At 53.9% G+C, this 14,687-nt stretch overlaps 1 protein-coding gene across 1 annotated transcript; it reads left to right on the top strand.

Moving 5' to 3' along the window:
* The first annotated feature begins 9,673 nt into the window (after positions 1 to 9,673).
* On the top strand, positions 9,674 to 13,798 carry KRT19 (keratin 19). The gene is made up of 6 exons (XM_041727033.1): positions 9,674 to 10,158; positions 12,108 to 12,190; positions 12,429 to 12,585; positions 12,891 to 13,052; positions 13,162 to 13,287; positions 13,411 to 13,798. The coding sequence occupies exons 1-6, from the start codon at positions 9,742 to 9,744 to the stop codon at positions 13,663 to 13,665; spliced, it is 1,200 nt and encodes a 399-aa protein (XP_041582967.1). The 5' UTR covers positions 9,674 to 9,741; the 3' UTR covers positions 13,666 to 13,798.
* Positions 13,799 to 14,687: the final 889 nt, after the last annotated feature.

Below are 14,687 nucleotides of genomic sequence, written 5' to 3'. Positions count from 1 at the left end.
CCAACTTTAAGCTTAAGCAAGTTGCTCTCAGTTTCCTAGTCAGTGAAATGGGGATGTTGCTATTCGTCACAATATCTATAGCAGAGGCACTTTGATAATTTAAACAAGCCGGTGTGTGTCGTGCACTTAGAGTCAGGCCTATAGTAAGAACTCAGTAGATAGGGGCTGTTTTTTTCAGGCTCTTTTATTCCTGGGACTTTCCGCTCATCTGTCGCCTCTGTGTTCTCATTCCCTTCACTGCTTATGGTGGCTCACCCTGGGCTCTGCTCAGAGCCCCTCCTCCAGGAGGCCCTCCCTACTCACCCCAGGCCTCACTCCAGGTGCAGTCCTTCCCTGAGCTCCAGCAGCCCTCTGATTTGCGTCTCTCCTCTGACCCTGGCCTGCCACCTGCTATTGTCAGGAACCTGTAGTGTTTACCTTACTCTTCTATAAGCTCAGATCTTCCCTCGGGGCAGACAGCATGGATCCAGGACACCTGCCTGTGGGGCTCAGTTCAGCAGGAAACCAGCTGTGTGACTTTGGGCAGGTAGAGTCTCCACTCCTGTATCAGTTTTCTGATCTACAAAGAGATGGAGTTGGGCTAAAGTGCCAGCTACTGAGCTTTGAAAGAGGGAGACCTTCTGCGTAAGCACAGTCCTACAGGAAGCTATGTATGTAAAACCAGCGAGGGCAGAGCTGCTCTGGGGGAGTGTGTGTATGAGCAGGTGAGTGCATGAGTAAGCACGTGTGTGTGAGTGTGAGCATGTGAACACATGACTATGAGTGTGGAGAGTATGTGGGGGTGTGTGTGTGCATGGGTGGGGGTGTGCAAGCATGTGTGCATGTGTGAGGGTGTGCATGCACGTGTGACTTGAATGTGTGAGAGAATATGTGTGTGGGTGCACGGGTATATGTGACTGAACGCACTAGTGTGTGTGAGTATAGGTGACCAGCGGCTGCTCTGTGCTGAGGGCTCTGTGGGCCACGCTTGGAAACTTCTGGGTAAAGAGGTTTCTACACTCACATCCCACAAGGGTGAGAGTTCTGATCCATTTTGCTAGGCTCACAGCAGATGCCTAATGTCTCTTAGGGTCCGGATGAGGCTAAGGACAAGATAAAATAGGCTTGGCAAAACGGGCAAGTTCTGAGTTCCTGAAGGCTCCCCTCCCCCTTCGGGAGCCCAAAATCTTCCTTCAGAAACTCCAGATACAGATCTCTCTCTGTGTGAAGGTGTTTGTTTGGTTTCTGTGTGCCAGGGGCCCTCGCTGTGTGTTTACTGATCAGGGACTGATGTCTTTGCGGGATGTTCTGGTCTCCACAGGCCCCTGCCCAGTTCCCAGATGAAGCCTGCAGAGGGAATGTCCCCTCCCCATCTCCAGCACGTTCCACTGGAGGGGGGCTGGGCCTCGGGCAGGGACAGGAGGGCTTCCTAGCCCTGTGGCTTCCTAGCTGCTTCCCCAGGCCCCTCTGGTGTTGGCCCAGCCTGATGGCCTCAGGTTGGTGCTCAAGGCACCTTGGCGAGCGCTGCGGCTGGCATCTGATAGGTCCTGCCTGGAATAGCAGTGAGGTGCCCATGGGAGCCAATGAGGCTTTGTCCTCTGATAATGCTCTGTGTGTGTGTGTATCTCGGACAAGGGTGTCTATTTCCTTTCCCGCCCAATCAACTGTCCATTGATCAAAATGCCCCTTGGATTCCGGGCCCCTGGCGAGAGTGGGGCTTCAGCTGCTCTTTGTCTGGGTAAAGGGCATCTCACTCATCAGACCCCAGAAGACCTGGACACTCCTATTGTTCCCAGCTTCGGCAGTCCACCTTGTTATCAGATTCTTTGTGGCGTCTGCTAATGAATGTTTACCCTGCAGCTGGCTGGAGCCTGGAGGGGCCAGGAGGGGCCAGGAGGGGCGGGGGTGGAGGGGGGTGGGGGGGGGTGCTCAGCCTTCTGTCTCAGGAGCAGCTCTGAAGAATTCCAGCTGCTCTGAAGAATGTCCCTCCTCCTCCTCTCTGACCGGCTTCCTCTCCCAGGAAAGAAGCAGCTTTTCCAGAAACTCAGCTAACCTGACCCTCCTGACCCCAAGCCTGCTGGGCCCCACTTGACAACTTGAAGCCCGGGGAGCCTGAGGCAAGTCAAAACTGAAAATATATAATCTCCCCTCACCTCCAATTAGAGAGGTGATACATATTCATTGTAGCTTTGGTGGGAATTTAGAAAACCGCAGGTCAAAGGTCACCTCCCTACTCCCTACGCCATCAGGGGGCTTGTGAGGGCAGAGCCTGGATGGGCACAGCCTTCAGTCCTTGTCCCTCCCTCATGGGGTGTCAGTGCTGTCAGACTTGGGCACAGTGAGTACTTGGCGAGTAGAACCCAATTGGAACCTAATGCTGCCACATTATCCAGATCCGGGGATGACCCTGGGGTGACCACTGTCTATCTGGAAGAGGATCAGATAAACCATGACCCCAGACCAATCCTCTGACTGCAATGCAAACGCCAGGCTAGGGCCTCAAGCTAAGAGTCACCTGGATGCCTCTTCTTCCCTCTTCTGCAAACAAACCACCAGCCTGACCTGTTGGCTCTGCTTTCAGGACACCCCTAGGCCACTTCTCACACACCCTCCCACAAGTCCCCTGAATAAGCTCTCAGCATCTCTGCCTGGACTTTATAACAGCTTCTTACCAGATGTCCAGCTTCCACCCTTGCCCCCCACCCTCCACCCACCTATCTCCAGAGAGTAGCCCCAGGGCTCCTAGTGCTGCTTTGACCAAAGCTCTCAGGAAGAAGCCCAGCCTTTGAGAATGGGACTGCACCCTTCACACTGTCCTCTCACCTGGCCTCCTCTGGGCCTCCTCTCTTGCACACCCCTCCCCTGGCCTGCCCCTCCCAGCTGGCAGGGCTGGGTGTTCCTGGAACACACCTGGCTCCTTCCGCCTCGGGGAGCTTGCCTCTGCCTTGCCCTCGGCCTGGCTCGCCCAGGGGTCTGCAGGCTCCTTTGCCTCATTGAGGCGTCTCTGTCCCTGTTCGTGGCACTCCTGCAATGGTCTCCCTCTGCTAGTGGCTCTTCACCCCTTCCCTGATGAGCTCCTCCCCATGCACCCCTCACTGCTAGAACTACATTGTGTTTGCTGCACCCTGACTGAAAGCTCAGGAGGGCAGCGAGTTTTGGGCCATTTTATTTCTGAAGCCCAGACTCCAAAAGCTACCTGGTACATAAAGGGTGATCCATAATTATTGGTTGAATGAAAAAAAGGGCTTTTCTGTACCACTTCCCAGCAAACACTCATTAATCATTCACTAAGGGCTGGAGTCAGCCCTGGGACCAGATGCAGTGGAGAAGCTTGGGAGTCTGGTTGGGGAGACAGAGCTGTGCGTCTAATATGGAGAGTTAACAGGGGGTTGTTGGGGGTGGGGGTCAGTAGTGGGAAAAACTGGCCCAGCCTGAGTGCATCAGGGAGGAGGTGCCAGAGGAGGTGATGCCTAAACTGAGTGCTTGGCTTGAAAGAGGAGCTGGAGTTCCTGACATTTAGGGAAAGGGGGGAAGTGGGTAAGGAGGGAGGATTCTCCAGGCCTGAGGAAGGAGGCAGGGATGTTGCCCTCAAGGCCACTTGTCAGACTCTGGTGCACAGTAGGTGTTCAGTGAAACTGCCCAGGTAGCCCATGTCCCGGAGCCACACCTGATTTTGAGGAAGACAATTTCAGTTGCTGGACAGGAGCCTTAGGGAGGTGAGGTTAGTAAGCAGTCTGTAGAGTCCACCTAGGGATTCACAGGATCAGATGAGTTTTGAAATGGAAAGAGCCCCAATTCCTAGGGCCTTGGTCCCTGAGAGAGGCAGCGCTGCTTCCCTGGAGGGAGGGAAGTGAGCTGGGTATCTGGCTGGAAAGGGAGCCGAGGACCATCTGGGTGGAATCAGGGCAGACACCAGACATTCTTCTTCCTCTCTGTCTGTCCTGTGTCTGGCCCTCCCTGTGTCCCAGCCCAGGTGGGATGGGCTGAGGCTTGGCACAGAGCTCCCAATGGGGCTCCAAGAGCCCAGGGCCAAGACAGATGCAGAGAGAAGCACCCCTGGCCAGGTGGCCCCCTGGCCCCTCCTTGTGTGCAGAGGAGCCTGTACCCCGTCACGTACACTGAGCCCCTCAGGAGGGAGAGGCACTCTGTCTTCCCAAAGTGTGGAATGTGGCACCTAAGGGGAAGCTGCCCGTCTCCCTTCCCCCACTGCCTGGACAAGGGGCAGTTCCCAAGGACTCAGAGCTTCTTCCCCTCCCCCAGAATTGGCCCTGGTTCCTGTCAGGCTGGTTTTTCTTCCCCTGGGGCTTGAAGAGGAACACCGGGGGGGGGGCCATCCTGACCCAGCCTGCCCTGCCCCACCTTTCCTGGGTTCCCACTGGTGGAAAGTGACAGAGATGAGCTGCCACAGAATCAGTCAGACCAGGGCTGCTGGCCTTGGGTCTCTATGACACCACGCATCTGGGCACCAGGCCAGAGCGAGGTCTTGAGCTCCTCGGAGCATGGCCAATATTTATCTCTGTCTCTTACAACCCATGCTCACTGCTAGCACTTAATTCAGGGCCTCTTTATCTGTAACTCGGACTAAATCAGCAGACCCTAAACTGGTTTCCTTTTTTTTTTTTTTTTTAAAGATTTTATTTATTTATTCATAGAGACACACACACAGAGAGAGGCAGAGACACAGGCAGAGGGAGAAGCAGGCTCCATGCAGGGAGCCCGACATGGGACTCGATCCCGGGTCTCCAGGATCACACCCCGGGCTGCAGGCAGTGCTAAACCGCTGCACTACCGAGGCTGCCCAAAAGCGCATCCCTAAACTGGTCTCCTTACCCCAGACCACGTCTGCCTCCCTCGTATTGCCAGGCTCCTCATCGCATGGAACCTGCAGTAATTTCTAAAGTATATGTTTGGGGACAAGTGGGTGGCTCAGTCAGTTAAGCGTTTGCATTGGGCTCAGGTCACGATCCCAGAGTCCTGGGATTGAGTCCTGTGTCAGTCTCCCTGCTTAGTAGGAGCCTGCTTCTCCTTCTCTCTCTGCTGCTTTTTTAAAAAACTTAAAAAAATAAATAAAATATTTAAAAAATTAAAAAAAGAAATTATTACCTGTTAATACATAAACACGAAACAGGTTCCGCATAAATATATCCTTGTAAAAATTAGAACAGGAGAGATAAGTGTGGGTTCCCCTTGACTAGGAGCCTTCACCAGGCTCAGAGGCAATCCTTGTCTTCAGTCTGGTGCATTTCCCCCTGCATCTCTGTGCTTCTGTGCATAATCATATGTACATGTAGAAAGAAGTCACCTTTTAAGTGTATGCCAGCATCAATTTATCCTATGTATTGTTCTCCACCTTTATCCAAGACCTCATTTTTCAGGGGTTTTTGTGTCACTGTCTATTGACATTACTCATTGTTTGTTACCCAGTTTTACTCAACTGTCACCAGTGGTTTGTCTTTCCATTCTGACAAATGGTGCTTCAGAGAGCATCCTTTTATGCCTCCTTGAACCTATGACCAAGGAGTTCTTTGGGGTAACCAAGAAAGAGCGAAACTGGTGGCTTGTGAGGTATGTGGATTTTTGTGGGAAGACTGCTATATCAGCCTGCCAAACGGTCACTACAACTCCCCTCCTGCCATGTTTGAGGGAGTTTCTTTGCCCGCAGCTTCCCCAACACTTGACAGGATCAGACTCTGTAATTTTTGCTAGGCTTATGGGAAAGAGTAAAGCTCCTGTCTTCTCCTGACTGCCCTCAGTTGGATGGGGAGTGAGGGTGGGGTGGAGAGGGAGCCTGGTGCTGTTTATGGAAACTTCCATCCAGACTATTCACAGTCCTATCTTCTACTTCTCTGCTCAGGGCACCTGGTACCCTGGTTCCTGAGCTCTGTGGAGCTCCCTGTGCTCCCAAGCCCTGGTCTCAGCTTCTTCTTGTTTGGGCTTTCAACGTTTTGTGGGAGTTAATCATCTACTGTTGCCTCTTGTTTTATTCTCCCCAATATTCTTTGTCAGCTTAACAGGGTTTTAGGAAGGAGTGGAAATTAATGTGAGTATTCAATCTAACACACTTCATCAAAACTAATACGTCTCTATAATCCCCTGCCAGATTGTTAGCTTCTTAGAAGCAGCAAAATCTTGCTTCCCTCCTGTATCCCAGCACCTAGTACTATGCCTGGCAGCTAGGGGACAGGCCCAGATACAGGGTCAATGAAGGAAGGCACAGGTTAGAAAGTACCTTGAGCATTCCTCGCTGATGGTCCCCTGGGGGAAGAGGATGGTATCTAGGGAAGGGTTACTACTTTACACAACAAAGTTCATGTAATCTGCACACTTTTATCTTTCTCTCCTCCAGTTTAGTAATTCTGCTCTATTCACATGCACTCTACCTTCTTAGAGGGGCTGAACTCAGAGCTTTGCTTCAATGACCCATGGACTGACCAAATAAATAATCATGTATTGGAGCAGGGAGGACAAGTTAGGATCTTAACAGGTGACACTCTGCCTTTCCCAGGTTGATGACTCTTGTTCCAGAACAGTGGAAGAAGGGAACCTGACCTCCATCCTATGAGAGGAGCACAGCATTTCTGGTTGGTGCTGTGGCTTTAGGCCATTAAAGATCTGGGCTTGAATGCGGGGTCCACTCTTACTTTCTTTGGGGACCTTGGGTCAAGCTATTAATCTCTTTGAGCCTCAAGTTGATCCTTGGAGTGGATCAGCTTTTCTTGTGACATATGGATTATTAATAGGTGTTACCTGACAAAAGATTCCAGTATCCAGTATACTTGGTAAATGTTGGTCGGACCAAGTCAAATAATAATACTTAGAATAATCTATAATATATAATAATATTTATGATATAAAATACACGTATTTATTATATAATACTTTTAAATATTGTGATATTATTATTTCATGATTAAATTATATAACACAATAACATTTTTTGAGTGCTCACTATGTGTCAGGCACCCTTACAAGCACCATCTTATTTAACCCTCAAAAGAACCCCGTGAACTAGGTTGTTACTATTATTACTATTTTAATTTCTATTTTACAAATGACTCAGGTTATCAGAGCTTTTGGTACCATGCACTGTAACTCTCTAAAAGGGAATCAAAACAAGCAGTGTTTCTGATCTTCTATAACAATGCCTCCCTTTCCCACTGGGATCTCACAGTGCTAGGGTTCTGCAGACACCAGTGGGGGCCAGAGCTTGGGAAGGGAGCTCCTCCAGTCAAACAGGGGCAGATTGGAGATTGCTGGTTGCGGGCAGTTTGTTACTGAATGTGCAGCAAGCAGCCGCTTGACCCCTTGATTCCATCTCTGGGGAGGGCAGCCTGTTCAGATCATTCTCCTGAGTTCCTGGTGTACCAGAGACCTGGTCATAACCATACAGCTCACAGGGAGGAAGGTGCAGGGCACTGTTCTGGCCAGAGAGTGGGAGTGGGAGATTTTTCCACCTGCATTTAAGTCTGGGGTTTACTGCTTTCAGAGTTGGTATGAGATTCTGGAAACAGGACCCAAAGGAGTTGTTCTGGAGCTGGGACTTCCTTGAAAGGGAAAGCAGCAGCTCTGTCATACTCAGGAACCCTGGCCACGGCCATGGGGCTGAGGGTTGAGAGGCTGGAAGGCATACACTTGGCTGTGGACCCAGCGAGTCATCACTCCTCTCGGAGCCTCTGTTTCTTCCTGTGTGAAACAGGCTGGGCTGCTGGCTGGGAGGATCCAATGAGACGAGATGTGCAAAGACTCTGAGCTGTACCCCCCTGGGTTGGTTGATCTATGATTATGGCCCTGGGGTGGGCACTGGGACTTGAAGCTTCTCTGGAGTTGAAGGAGCTCACAATCCCTTAATATTTGGGGGTGAGAGTGGGGGACTATTGGTCCTACTCTTGTTTCCTTCCACAAAGTCCCTTCCCAAAGCTTCCTATGAGGCCAGCTGGGGCTGTGTGTGCGTAGCAACTATCTGGCCCACAAGGAGCAGGCCTCCTTTTCAGGGTCAAATAAAGAGTGACTCACCTCAGACCAGCCCTGGCAGCTACGACCTTTGTGAAGGCCCAGCCCCACCCTGATTTCAGGGCCTGCCTTGGGTCACACTGGCCTTCTTTCCCTTTTGGCACTTCGGGCCCTCTTGCAGGTCTGATTCACTAGTTTAAACAGCCTCAGGCTGGCCTTCCTGCACGGCTCAGGGCTGTTCCTGGTGGGTTAGGGGGTGTGTAGGTGGTTTCCTGGCCCCCTCTCCTGGATAAGTGGGTGTCTGGGAGGCAGTTTCTTGGGACTGGTTTCAGAGGCTGGGACAAATCTTCCTTTAGCCACAAGTGGACCAGGTGATAGTATGCAGAAAGGAGGGTTGAGATTTCACAGGGGGGAAACTGAGGCCTGTTGCTGGCCTACCTCCCTAACACCATCTCAAAAGGGCATAGGGCCTCTGTCTTGCGACTGGGTGACTGCTTTGACCTAAGGAACCATGGGGACAGTTCTGAGGAGGGGTGAGGTCCTTGAGAACAGCAACTAAGGTGAGGCGCAGGCAGTGTCTGGCAGGGGGCCTGGCCCTTCCAAGTGATCAAAAAGGGTGGGTGGAATTGTTGCACTGGATGAAGAGCAGGGCTGGGGGCTGTGTGCAGGGAGGAGGGCTCCTTCCTCTTATTGTGGAAGCACCCTGGTCGTGCCTAGCAGCTCAGTGTTCATCCAGGTGCTAGGACAGGAAGGACCCTGTCAGGTTCCAGGATTCAGCCTGACACGCTCCTTCCAGATGCTCACAAGGGGGGAGGGATTCTATCCCATTTTTGTCTCTGTGTAGCAAGTGCTAAATGTCTCATGGGCAAGTTATTTGCCTCCTGCAGGCTTGGATTCCCCATCATGATTTCAGTATATCTGTGTTGAACGAATGCATGATTTGGGGGCTGGAGGGTAGAGGTTGCTCTAGAGGGGGTGGGCAGGAAGAAGCCCCAGTGAGGGTCTGCCCCAGGTGGGGTCTGGCTTGAGTTTGGGGTTGCCAAGAAGGCCTTTCCAGTGCAGCTGCAGAAGCCTCCTGGCAGCTGTTCTCAGGAGCCGGTGCTCACCCCAGGGCTTTGCATGGCTCCAGCAGGGCGGGGCAGCTTTGTCTTAGGCCAGTGGCCAGAACTCCCTTTCTGGGGGCCTGAGAGGGAGTCAGGGTGTGGGTGATCCCCAAGGGGCAGGTTGTAATTCCAAGTGGGCGTAGGAACCTTCTGAATGTATTGAGGGGAAGTGTTTAACTCCCATCCTAAGGGAGCTGCTTCAGAACATAATTCCAGAAGGGTCTCTGAGTGATGGGGGGTTGGAGAAGGCAGGATGGGGTATAGGAGTCCACTCTCAGAGGGACTTCATTCCTGGGCGGTGTGTGTGTGTGTGTCAAACTTGGGTTAATCTTAAGGGCTTCATGGGGGAGGCTTGGAATGTGAATGAGGGTGTCTAGGTGTGTGATGGGGGTGAAGAAGGGACAGGAGGTGTGCAGTCCTGCTCTGGAGCCCGCTGGGGTGGGGCAGTTTCCCTGCAGGGCCGCAGGAAGGAAGAGCTGGAGGTAGAGCCACCAAGAACGGACCAATGGGGAGAGTGCCCATATTTGCACTCAGGAGCCTGCAAATTCCTCGGGGCTCAGATATCCGCCCTGACTCCCCCCCTTACCCTCCCCCCCACCCCGCCCCGCCTCGGCCCGCCCCAGGCATAAAAGTCTCCAGGTGAGGCCCTCGCCACTCCTCTCGCCCACCGCTGCTCCTGCGACCAGTGCGGCCCGCGTCCTCCTTCGCCATGACTTCCTACAGCTACCGCCACTCGTCCGCCACCTCGTCCTTCGGGGGCCTGGGCGGCGGCTCCCTGCGCCTCGGGCCGGGGGGTGCCTTCCGCGCGCCCAGCATCCACGGGGGCTCGGGCGGCCGCGGCGTGTCTGTGTCCTCCGCCCGCTTCGTGTCCTCGTCCTCCGGGGGCTACGGCGGCGGCTTCACGAGCGGCCTGGGCCGGTCCGATGGGCTGCTGGCGGGCAATGAGAAGCTCACCATGCAGAACCTCAACGACCGCCTGGCCTCCTACCTGGACAAGGTGCGCGCCCTGGAGGAGGCCAACGGCGACCTGGAGGTGAAGATCCGCGACTGGTACCAGAGGCAGGGGCCCGGGCCCGCCCGCGACTACAGCCACTACTTCAAGACCATCGAGGAGCTGCGGGACAAGGTGGGCGGCGGCCCAGCTGCGGAAGGTGCACCTGCCGCGCGAACCCAGCCCCGCGGGCCGGGCGAGGCCCGAGGCGGGACGGCAGGCAGCAGAGCCAGCGCCCGGCGGGGCGGGAGCGAGCCCGTTAGGTCGTGGGAGGGCCGCGGGTGGGGCAGGGAGCTGGGGGCAGGTGAGGGGGGCCGGCCGGTGGGGCAGGAAGTGGAGGTCCGGGTGTCAGAGAAGGGGGCGGGTTGGTGGGCGGGGCGGGCGGGGCGGGGCTGGCGGGTAGGGGCCCTGGGAGGGGCTTCCGAAAGAGTGGGAGACGGGACGGTGCTTCGAGCCGCCCGGGGACCAGCATCAGTTTGGCCTGGGAGGAATGCAGTCCACCCCGCCCCAGACCTACCCCTGCCGCCCCCGGCGCAGGCCCCTCTGCATTCCTCTTCTCCGCTGGGGCACGTCTGGTTTCCATCACGCTCCAGGCTGAAGCCCCTCCTGCCCCGCCCAGGGAGGGTGGGCTCACCCGACTTCGGAACTTCTGGGAAGAACGGGAGGGGGCATATGCTAATGGCCTGCAGACTTGGTTAAGGCGGGCAGCCCCCCCTCCCCGGGGTCCTTCTGGGCAATAGCTCCGTGTGGGTGGAGAGTCCTGGGGCTGGGGGTGCTGGAGCTGTAGAGTCTAAGAGGAGCTCCTAAGGGCATGTAGGGTGGGGCTTGGTCTCCACCCTCAGGGAGAAGCTGGGAGCTCTGCCTCCAAGAAATGTATCAGAAGCCAGTGGGACATTTAATGATCCCCACGTGCTGGATCCCCAAACACGCAGCTCTCCACGGCGTTGCCCAGTGCCTGCCGTGTGCCCAGCATGGTGCTGGGTGCCAGGTGCCAGGGGCATAGAGCAGACTGACCAGACCTGTGGACAAGGAGGGACAGCCGGAGTTGTAAACAACAAAGTAGGATACTGCTTACACAATTTAAAAATTGTAACCTAACAGTAAGAAATACATTTTACCATGTATCTTCATCCATTCTCTGTCATACACACTCAAAATGGAAGCAAAACTTTTTTTTTTTTTTTTTTTTTTAAGATTTATTTATTTGAGAAAGGAGAGGGGAGAGAGGGACAGGAGAGGGAGAGAGGATCCTCGAGCAGACTCCCCACAGAGAATAGAGCCCTATAGATTAGGACCTGAGCTGAAATCGAGAGTCAGCTGCTTAACCAACTGAGCCACCCAGGTACCCCGGGAACACTTTCTTGAAACAATTCTTACCATACTGTGGGTGATCTCTTTTTATGTTTTGTATTCTGTTCAGGTTCATTAAAAAACTATGCAAATTACCTCCCAGTACAATGATTGATGATGAGTTGTGACTTGCTCTTTGAAAAACATAAACCCAAGTACCTCAGTCAAGGCTGTGAATGTGCACCTCACAGCAGAGGGACCTCAGACAGGTCAAGGAATCCTGAACTTCCATTTCCTGCCTCTCTGAAATAGGCATACCCGCTGACCTGGCATGAAGGATGAGGTGCAAAGTAACTGGCGCATAGCAGATGCTGAACAAATGGGAGTTCCCTTTCCTGATGCAGAAAGTGCTTTGAATGGGGGGTACAGACAAAGGTACCCCAACACTACATCTGGTTTGCAGATCACTAGAGTCTGCCTCCTGTAAGACCATTTAGAGTTTCCCTGGATGCAGATCTCAGATACTTTCCTCTCAGACTTCTCTCCTTGCCCTCCCACATCATCCCCTAACCCCTGGCTCAGCGTCCCTGACAATGCTTTCTCCTGCTCCAGCTCCTGGGCATGGATTGATTCCAAGACCTCCCAGAGAGCAGGCCACTGGACAGCTGAGACATGGCTGGGGCTTTGGTCTCTAGGCGGTAGAGGCATATTAATTTGCTCTCTTCTAGGGAGAAAGGGGGCAGGGAGTGCCAGTATGCTGAACTGGTGCCATCTTCCTGCTTCTTATTTTCCAGATTCTTGGTGCCACCATTGAGAACTCCAAGATTGTCCTGCAGATTGACAATGCCCGTCTGGCTGCGGATGACTTCCGAACTAAGTGAGTCTATGTTGGCCTTGGAGAGCTGCAGAAGCCGGGGCAGGGAAGGAGGGGCAATCCCAGACCCTTTGGGGCTCAGTGCAGGTGGCAGGGGCTACTGGATTCTGTTCTCACTCACCCCAGCTGGCCTGAAGCAACCCCCAACCCCCTGGACTCCTGAACCCTGGGGGACATGGGAGGGAAGTCTCCAGGGGTTCTGAGGAAATGCTGGTCTGACAACACTCATTTCCTCTGAAAGGTTTGAGACGGAGCAGGCCCTGCGCATGAGTGTGGAGGCTGACATCAATGGCCTGCGCCGGGTGCTGGATGAGCTGACCTTGGCCAGAGCTGATCTGGAGTTGCAGATCGAAGGCCTGAAGGAGGAGCTGGCCTACCTGAAGAAGAACCACGAGGAGGTAGGCTTCAGGCTGGGCTTCTGTCCATTCCACCCCAACTTCCCAGGACTGAGGACACTTGGGTAGCCTGTATCCTCTCAACCATGGTCACCTTGCTGCACCCTTGGCATGGCCTTGGGTGTGGAGCAGGGCTCCCAGGGTTCTAGCAGTGGATGGTGTCCCCCTGGTCTGTCTCCTTGTGCTGGCTCCTTAGTCTTCCCCTGAACTAGCCCCTTTCTGTTTGGGGGATGGGGGAGTGTGACCTGGCCCAGGCCCAGCAGGCTCTGGGCTCAGACATGCCCATCTCCGCTGCTGTGTCTTTCCAGGAAATCAGTGCCCTGAGGGGCCAGGTGGGTGGCCAGGTCAGTGTGGAGGTGGATTCCGCTCCTGGCATTGACCTTGCCAAAATCCTGAGTGACATGAGAAGCCAATATGAAGTCATGGCTGAGAAGAACAGGAAGGATGCTGAAGCCTGGTTCACCAGCCGGGTATGTAGGGGGAAGCAGATTCCCTTTGGGGAGGTGGCAGGGAGAGAGGTCTTCACACTCTCAGGCGAGTTCTGCCTTGGGCTTATTTCTTCTGCCTCTTTTATTGCAGACTGAGGAGCTGAGTCGGGAGGTGGCTGGCCACACAGAGCAGCTGCAGATAAGCAAGACGGAGGTCACTGACCTGCGGCGCACCCTCCAGGGTCTGGAGATTGAGCTGCAGTCTCAGCTAAGCATGGTGTGTGCCCCCTGCCCCGTGGGATGTGCCCACGTAGCCTTGCACAGCCTGGGTCATGGCTGTGCCCATGCCGTCCCTGGGAACCAGCCTCCGGTTAATCTCGTTCCCTCTCCCTGTCCTCAGAAAGCTGCCCTGGAAGGCACACTGGCGGAAACAGAGGCCCGCTTTGGAGCCCAGCTGGCCCAGATCCAGGCTCTGATCAGCAGCATGGAAGCCCAGCTGAGCGATGTGCGTGCGGACACTGAACGGCAGAACCAGGAGTACCAGCAGCTTATGGACATCAAGTCACGGCTGGAGCAGGAGATTGCCACCTACCGCAGCTTGCTGGAGGGCCAGGACGCCCACTACAACAACCTGCCCACCCCCAAGGCTCTTTGAGTCCAGCAGCCTCCTGGGCTTCCAGCTCTCCTGCGGAGGGGGTGCCCCTGGGTAGGGCCATGGGAGGGGAGGGGAGGGACCCTACTCCTGGCTCTTTCCCTGACCTGCCAATAAAGCTTTATGGCTCCAGGAAGGATGTTGGGTCTGTTTTCTCAGTCCATAAAGATGGGCCAGAACTTGGTCCTGTTTAGGATTTATTTGGATCAGAATACACCCTGTATTCCCAGGAGAGGGAGGGAGGGTGTTCACCAACTCCTACTGTTATGGTAATTCCTGTTTGCAGAACTCTTCTTCATTTATCTAACCTATTCCTTAAAACAAGCTTGTGAAATAAGCATTGCTCCCCTCTTTATTTTTTAAGATTTATTTTATTGATTTAAGAGAGAGATAAAGAGAGAGAGCGTAGGCGTGAGTGAGGAGAGTGGCAGGAGAGAATCCCCAAGCAAGCTCCCTGCTGAGCACAGAGCCCAATGCAGGGCCAGATCCCAGGACCCATGAGATCATGACCTGAGCCAAAAACCAAGAGTTGGACGCTCAATGGACTGAGCCACCCAAGTGCCCTGCATTGCTCCCTTTTTACCAAGGGGTAAACTAAAAGAGAGCTGAAGTCGTTTGTACGTGTAACTCTTCTAAACATGCGGCAGAGGCGGGATTTGAAACTGGGTTTGTTTGTTTGTTTTTCAGATTTAGTTTTCTTTCCACTTTACTCCCTCAAGAGTTGGTGTGTATTCGTGGGTCTGAAATTAATGTTCACTTGAGCACCTAGTATGTACCATTTGATCAAACAACCCTATATGGGTGGCATCTTATAGAGCAGGGAACAGGCTCAGAGAGGTTAAGGAACTTGTCCAAAGTCACACAGAGACTTCACGGCAGAGACAGGACCAGGAGCTAGGTGTCCTGATGATTGGCCCAAGGTGCCACCCCTACCCCAGTCTTCTGGGATTGACACTCCTTGTGCCAGGTCCTTACACCTTCCAGTCTTGCTCCATGTGAGGGCCTAAGACTGGGATCCCCTGAGG

The sequence above is a fragment of the Vulpes lagopus genome, chromosome 12 (assembly GCF_018345385.1).
Source record: "Vulpes lagopus strain Blue_001 chromosome 12, ASM1834538v1, whole genome shotgun sequence".
NCBI lineage: Eukaryota > Metazoa > Chordata > Mammalia > Carnivora > Canidae > Vulpes > Vulpes lagopus.
This window is presented reverse-complemented; position numbering and strand designations above follow the sequence as displayed.

What these genes read in the sequence shown, in the direction of transcription:
- KRT19 (XM_041727033.1), top strand. Translation starts at nt 9,742, where the DNA reads ATGACTTCCTACAGCTACCGCCACTCGTCCGCCACCTCGTCCTTCGGG. An exon ending in TCGAGGAGCTGCGGGACAAG is followed by an intron (nt 10,159 to 12,107) that starts GTGGGCGGCGGC and finishes CTTATTTTCCAG; the next exon opens with ATTCTTGGTGCCACCATTGA. An exon ending in TGAAGAAGAACCACGAGGAG is followed by an intron (nt 12,586 to 12,890) that starts GTAGGCTTCAGG and finishes GTGTCTTTCCAG; the next exon opens with GAAATCAGTGCCCTGAGGGG.